This window comes from Poromitra crassiceps (assembly GCF_964638095.1).
Source record: "Poromitra crassiceps genome assembly, chromosome: 25".
Classification (NCBI taxonomy): domain Eukaryota; kingdom Metazoa; phylum Chordata; class Actinopteri; order Beryciformes; family Melamphaidae; genus Poromitra; species Poromitra crassiceps.
Window position 1 is genome coordinate 8,203,780 of NC_139649.1, and position 7,924 is coordinate 8,211,703.

Sequence of the window (7,924 nt, forward strand, 5' to 3'; positions counted from 1 at the left end):
TCATAAATTGTACAGATTTACCAAAGTTTTACAAACCTGAATGATTTAAAGTAAACAAAATATCCTATGGATGCTCATAAATCGTTATGAACAGAGGTTATTAGCTAGCCCACTATTCACTATTCTTCTATTGTCACTATTGAACATGGATTCTCTGGCCATGGCACAGGCCTGCAACGTCCTATGAGTATGAGAGACAGACAGACAGACAGACAGGCAGGCAGACAGACAGACAGACAGACAGGCAGGCAGGCAGGCAGGCAGACACACAGACAGGCAGGCAGGCAGACAGACAGGCAGGCACGCAGGCAGGCAGGCAGACAGGCAGGCAGGCAGACAGACAGACAGACAGGCAGGCAGACAGACAGGCAGACAGGCAGGAGGGCAGGCAGGCAGGCAGACAGACAGACAGACAGACATGCAGGCAGGCAGGCAGACAGAGAGACAGACAGACAGAGATTGAGAGAGAGAAAGAGTCTTTCTCACCAACTTTATCATGAATTTCGAAAAAGGGAAAAGCCAAAGCCAAAGGCAAGAGAAATGAAAGTGAGAGAGAGAGAGAGAGAGAGAGAGAGAGAGAGAGAGAGAGAGAGAGAGAGAGAGATACTTTCTCACCTTCGAAAAAGTGAAAAGGCAAGAGAAATGAAAGTGAAACCTAACTTAAGAATCGATTTCTCCGCAGCCTCCTCTCAGCCGGTTTCAGAGGTGGTCTGGCTGACTGACTCGCTGGCTCCATCACACCTGCTGAGAGAGCTGCCTGTACAGTCGGCAGCTACCAGAGTCTTAGTCGATTTTATTTTCTCAGTGTGCATAACAGTAAGTAGGCGTAGCTACACAGTTAATTGTAGTTTTTGGAAACATATTGTGTAACTTTTGTATTTCCTTTTATATAGGAGACAATCGGCCATCATCATGAGCACCCTGAACCAACATTATGAGGAGAAGGTGCGCCCCTGCATTGACCTGATTGACTCGCTGCGGTCCCTGGGTGTAGAGAAGGACCTGGCGCTGCCTGCTATCGCCGTGATCGGGGACCAAAGCTCGGGGAAGAGCTCTGTGCTGGAGGCGCTGTCAGGAGTGGCTTTGCCGAGGGGCAGCGGTATGTAAAACTGAGAAACCATCACGTTTCGTCAAAATCATGTGAGAGAAGCACTGCAAACTAAACTAATAATAATAATTATTATTATTATAACTATAATGATAATGATAATAATAACCTATTAGATGAAGAAGGTCCCTTGCCCTCATTTTATGTATTTACGTGTGTATAATTTGTATATTTGTATGTTTATGCCACATAAGGTTGCCAACCGTCCCGTTAGCCGGGACGTCCCATATTTGGGTCAAAAGAGAGGCACGTCCCATACGGGACGTCACTTGTCCCGAGTTTAAGGGAAGAGGCAACAGTGTGACCTGTCTGTCTGCTTGCCTGTGTGTTTGTGTGCCTTATGAGATAATGCGAAGGGCGCTAGGACCCGGGGGGTGCCGCAGCCGCTCAGTTGATGACAGGGCAGGCACCGGCATACTTGGGCACAGCCGCACAGAGCGTGTGTGTGTGTGTGTGTGTGTGTGTGTGTGTGTGTGTGTGTGTGTGTGTGTGTGTGTGTGTGTGTGTGTCTGTGTGTGTGTGTGTGTGTGTGTGTGTGTGTGTGTGTGTGTGTGTGTGTGTGTGTGTGTGTGTGTGTGTGTGTGTGTGTGTGTGTGTGTGTGTGTGTGTGTGTGTGTGTGTGTCCGACCGTCCCGTATTGCTGGGATGGAATGTTGGCAACCCTAATGCCACCTCATGGATGATGTGGTAAACCTGCAATAAAAAGTTTGTCACTAAATAAAACCACACGTGTGGTGTCGCCGGATATGTCACCTGAGATATATGGGTGTGTGTGTGTGTGTGTGTGGGGGGGGGTACCCTCTCATCATTCACTTAATTCAGGTATTGTGACAAGATGCCCTCTTGAACTGAAGATGAAGAGAAGGAAGGAGGGAGAGGACTGGTTTGGAAAGATAAGCTATCAGGGCTACGAGGAGATGATAGAAGACCCTGTAGATGTGGAGACGAAGATTCGAGAAGGTGGGTCTCTCCAAACTGCACGATACATTCTCACAAATCACTATTGGCTGACAAAAGCTTCTCACAAATCACTATTGGCTGACAAAAGCTAAGTATGGATTGTGCTACTGAAATAATTATGCCTAGCTACCTACAGCAGCTTGGAAAACTGCTTTTCATATATCATATTCCCTCACCAGCTCAGGATGAAATGGCCGGGGTCGGGGCGGGGATCAGTGATGACCTCATCAGTCTGGAGATTGCCTCTCCTGATGTCCCAGACCTGACACTCATCGACCTGCCTGGCATCGCCAGGGTGGCGGTCAAGGACCAACCAGAGAACATTGGAGATCAGGTACAAATGCAGTTCCTCTTACGGGACCCGACTTTCCCCAGTGCTTAGGCTATTAATCACTAAGGCTATTCATTAAGTATTCCCAGATTATGTGGCAATACATTGGACTGAAGGAGCCAAATATGACAATGTGTACCAAATGATATTTTCAGATTAAGAGACTGATCCAGAAGTTCATCAATAAACAAGAAACCATCAGCTTGGTGGTTGTTCCATGCAACGTTGACATCGCCACCACAGAGGCTTTGAAGATGGCACGGGAGGTGGATCCTGGTGGCGAGAGGACTTTGGGTGCTGTATATTTCTAGCATCTCTGTTGTTTGTTGCATGATGTTGATTTTTTTGGGTTAGAAGTTTCTGAGACATCAGCGAAAGGGGATCCAAATAAATAAATGACTAGAATGTAACTGTGGACAGCTGACCTGTCCAGGGTGTTTCCCTGCCCTCTGTCGAGAAAGTAGGCTGGGATAGGCTCCAGCCCGCGTGACCCTGAATAGATAAAACATATTGAATGCAACATAAATGCTCCCATGATATGTATAGGTATCCTGACCAAGCCTGACCTGGTTGACAAAGGCACAGAAGACACGGTGGTGAAGACTCTTCATAATGAGGTCATCCCACTAAAGAAGGGCTACATGATCGTCAAGTGCAGAGGCCAGCAGGAGATTGTGGATCGAGTCTCACTGAGTGAGGCCACAGTGAGAGAGAAGGCCTTCTTTGAAGGACATGCACACTTTAGGTCTGACTCAGATTTTTGTATGAAGTAACAAGAATGATTGTTGTTTTAAATGATAAGTTCAGCCATTTTAGACCTCAGTGGTTTATTGTCGATCCATTCTTGCCACAGCACTCTCTACGATGAAGGCCATGCCACCATTCCTAAACTGGCTGAGAAACTCACTCTGGAGCTGGTGAACCACATCGAGGTGATTTTTTTTTCCTGTCCCTAGATTCAAAATGACACTTTTCAAAATTAATTACAGTGACCTCTTGCACATAGACATCTCCAGAATTGTTGCTATCTTTCTTAAAAGTCGACTAATAAGTCCTTTCCTATGCACAGAATTCTTTGCCTCGACTGGACGAACAGATTGAGAAGAAACTCATAGAAATACAAAATGATTTGTCTAAATATGGTACTGGACCCCCACCTGACCCATCAGCGAAAGACTTCTTCCTCATTGATGTGAGTCTGGCACGTTGGTTATATTATTGTTTCTGTAACTTACAGTACTTTGAGAGGATCACCACACTCAACACACTTATGGCTATTGAATGTGCTAAGGTGCCAGAAGACTGAAGAAAAGTTCTGCACACTTACAGTAGATCCATGCAAGTTTCTGAACTTAATCAAATGCCAAGCTCTTGGTCACAAGACCTTCATCAGGGCAAAGCAACTTACAATACACTTCATCACAATGAGATTTGAGCTAAGGCCTAACAATAGTATGAACATACTATCTTTTTGTCTCAACCTGCTATGCTTTAGATCGTGACAGCCTTTACTCTGGACACCATCAGCCTCACTACAGGGGATGAAGTAAAATGTGGAGACAGGTTGAACATCTTTTCTGTGCTCAGAGAGGAGTTTGGTGAATGGAAGAACCTCCTAGACCGTTCTGGATTAAACTGTACGTGCATCATAATGTGTTTGCATTGTGAACTTGGTCATTTAATCTTTTTTGTGTGTATTTTCTGTTCTGCATCCATACCCCAAAACCACACCCATTATGTCATTTTAAATGTTTCTGGATTTGTTAAAATGTCACACTCAGTCTCAGTGTGGAATTTTGCACTTTCACTTTCAAAACTGAATAATGCTAAATTATAATGCAATTTAGTAATTTTAAGATTAGGCATTGTTCCTAGTTACTTATTGACCACTACCCAATCCTGACCTACTTTATCCCTGTTTAATAACACTTTATATTAAGGTAGAGGAACCCCCGCTAAAAACATGCAAAAGAAGAAAAAATAAAGGAAAAAAGTTGTTGCTCAGTATGGGCCTTATAAGGTGGAAGTACATGTACCACTAAAGCATATTAAGATCCTAATTAATGTACAACAACCTCCTTCCTTACTAGCAATAAGCAGTAACTAATTAGGACATTAGTATTTGTAGAATATGGTCATGCAGAATAAGGCATTAATAAGTGCTTTATAATCACTAATAAACAGCCAATATGCTACTAATATGCATGTTAATAAGCAACTAGTCAATGGTGAATATGTGTACCTTAATACAAAGTGTGATACTGTTTTACTTGAAGAAATGCAATTTAATATTTCAGTCAACCAGAAGATTGAAAGAGAAGTGGCTGGTTATGAGAAAAGGTATCGTGGAAGAGAACTGCCAGGGTTCATCAACTACAAGACCTTTGAGCGGATGGTGAAGGATCAGATCAGGCTTCTTGAAGAGCCTGCTGTCAAGAAACTCAAGGACATATCTGGTGTGTTGAAATGATAGCAGCCCGTCTGAATTAAGTTTTTAAGTAAGTAATTAACCTTCAGTCCTTCAGAGTGTTTTAACAGTGTATTTTTGACTTTGTCACTGTTGTCTACATGTTTTCTAGATATTGTGAGGAAAGGGTTCATTGAGGTGGCCCAGTGCAGCTTTGTGGGTTTTCCTAACCTCATCAAAACAGCCAAGGTAACATTTTCAGCGTCAGTTACTACTAGATGTACCATTTGACTATAAGCATTAGGTAATATAATTTAATTACTGATTTCTTGTTTTGCAGACAAAGATCGAGACCATCCGAAAGGAAAAGGAGGTTACAACAGAGTCCATGGTGAGGACCCAGTTCCAGATGGAGCTGATTGTTTACACTCAAGACAGCACTTACAGCAACAGTTTAACGAAGAGGAAGAGGGAAGAGGAGCAGCCGGTCTCATTTTCAGGCTTATTCCCTACCTTGAAAGAAAATGAGGCCACCATGAAGGAGCTGATGCAGCACATCAAATCCTATTACCAAGTAAGTGTAATTATTGTGCTTGCTGAAAGCAAGGCACATATAAACTCCTATTTTTCGATCTGCCAAAAGTTTAGAGCATAATAACTCCCACATTTTTCACACTACTTAGACATGCAAGACCTCAAAACATGTGGCTCATTGATGACAGGGGTGCTATGACTTTGCTAAGAGTTTCATCAAGCGGTCTGGGCGCTATTCGCGATTAAGCACAATTTTTCCCCTATTGACTTGCATGGGGTTTTGATAAATCAGGCAAAATCTTGCATTAAATTAGCTGTATCTCAGAAACCATAGTCGTAGAGCGACCAAACTTGGTAGGGAGGTTCCCAGAGAGGCCTTTCACTATCCATGAAAAAATTACACCAATTGACCTGATGGTAGCGCTATAACAGCCCTCTTTACGTTTGACATCACTGGTGATGTCACAACTTTGCATCACTATTACAGAAATAGTGGACATCGCCATCTTTTAAGTGTCTCAACTGTTAATTTGATTCACTATATAGTCCACTATAAAATACTCACAATGCACTGCAATTTCTAGTGAACAGCGAATGTACCCTACATCCCATCTACCACAATGCAATGCGGTCATGTTTACCAAGAGTGAGGTAGTGTGATCTCGTTTGATCGTTCCCCCTAGTTCACTATGTGATCAACACTACATGGGGAATAGTGAATGAGTGAACCATTCTGAACACGGCTAATGCCTATGACATCATCATCAATGATGTCACAATGCACAATTGCTCAAGTGACATCACTGATGACATCACTTCCGGGACTTTATGACGTCACTGATGACATTGATGTCACAATGCCGGGACTTTATGACATCACTGATTACATCATCAGTGGGACACATGGACTATGTGGGACAACATTTTAAACAAACAGAAACATTGCCCACATGCGCCCTTTTGTATAGATTGGATTTGTGAAATTTTATAAAGTGTAAAATAATGTATAAAGCAAGTATGCAGCGCAGCGATCACTCAATAGCAGAAGATGGAGCAAAACTCAAAATATAAATTATTTTTAGTTACCACCTTGCTTCAAATGATACACCTTGCAGTGTGTGTATTGTGGGGATGATATGACTATAGAAGTCCTTGTTGAAAGATAGGTCTGACATTTTAAACTAAAAAAATACATCAAGTGTGGAACAGCGATCTATCAACAATCTATCATGCTATCCACTGAGTAGCTACAGTGAACTGTATCTCTTCACTCTTTCCACACATGATTTTCCATCTGCTACATGTATGTGAAAACTGCCCTGGTTTGAATGGAATAAAGAAACTGCACTGACTGCTGTGAATGAAATCCCGCCCCCCCTTCCTATTCTTCAGATTGCTAGTCAGCGTCTGGCAGACCAGATCCCTCTGATGATCCGCTACTTGATGCTGCAGGAGACTGCCAAGCAGCTGCAGAGAGAGATGCTACAGATGCTACAGGACAAGGGGAAGGTGGATTTCCTGCTTTCTGAGGATTCCGGTATCAACAACAAGAGAATCTGTCTTCAGAAACGTCTGGAGTGCCTGAGACAGGCACAGAGTTTGTTGATCAGCTTTTAGTCTGGCCAGCTAAGTTTAGCAGTGCAGATTTTCAACACAAAATGTCTAATAAGTTACTGAATTGCCCTAAAACTTTACATTTGATCTTTGATGTTTTTGTTATAACCCAGTAAACCATTTTGTTCAAACAAAAAGCATATAGTTACACTGATTGAAACTTTAGTATAGCACAAAGCTTTATCACCATTCCTGGAATCTGAGTGTAGTACTACTGAGCCAAAGTCACGCCCATTTCGTGACTTTAGGCATACGAACCAAGGGATTTCATCCACCATTTATTTTTTTCATAGACATTTTGTAAAATGCTTATAAAAATTGTTTTGCTTTGTCAAACCAAGCGATTCAGCAATATTTAGAATCACGAGAGACCATAGAATATTTCACTCTGACAATTTTTTTTTTTGTTTTTTTGTTTTTAAGATTTCCATACAGTAGATAATGTGTAGCCTGGGTAAACCCAGCCCCCACGTGACCTGCTCTCAGACAGACCCTGCTCAGTGTGACTGAGAGCAGGTCTGAGAGCAGGTCACGTGGTGGCTGGGTTTACCCAGGCTAGATAATGTGTTGAATTTTAAGTTCCTTTTCTTTCTCCTTGTCATTCCAAACAACCCGTAGTTGTTTTCCTCCTGCCTAATTCAGGAGAAAGTAGTGAAATGCCAGATTGTGGCCATTAGCTTAATGATGTAGTAATTACCAAATGGATTGTTATGATTATTATGATTATTGTTGTTGTTTTTGTTGTTATTATGATTATTTGCTTGATAATACTACTCTATTCAGATCTGCAATATTTTCCTTTAATATTTGTATGGGGGGGTGGACTAGCCTAGGTAAACCCAGCCACCACGTGACCTGCTCTCTCAGTTCCCAGTCACTATCTGAGAACAGAGCCCTGTACTACGAAACTAGTTTAACAGATCCGCGATAAGTCCCTTTGATCTGGTTTGACTGAACAGGATCAAAGCTA

General features: G+C 42.5%; 1 protein-coding gene across 1 annotated transcript; it reads left to right on the forward strand.

Annotated features, from left to right (window-relative positions):
* Nucleotides 1–774: 774 nt before the first annotated feature.
* LOC310798574 (interferon-induced GTP-binding protein Mx3-like) lies at nucleotides 775–7,333 on the forward strand. Its single transcript, XM_083661116.1, has 13 exons — nucleotides 775–820; nucleotides 897–1,099; nucleotides 1,931–2,068; nucleotides 2,248–2,402; nucleotides 2,555–2,693; nucleotides 2,946–3,144; nucleotides 3,253–3,331; nucleotides 3,469–3,591; nucleotides 3,895–4,036; nucleotides 4,697–4,855; nucleotides 4,979–5,055; nucleotides 5,147–5,380; nucleotides 6,733–7,333. The coding sequence occupies exons 2-13, from the start codon at nucleotides 913–915 to the stop codon at nucleotides 6,955–6,957; spliced, it is 1,857 nt and encodes a 618-aa protein (XP_083517242.1). The 5' UTR covers nucleotides 775–820; nucleotides 897–912; the 3' UTR covers nucleotides 6,958–7,333.
* The last annotated feature ends 591 nt before the right edge of the window (nucleotides 7,334–7,924 follow it).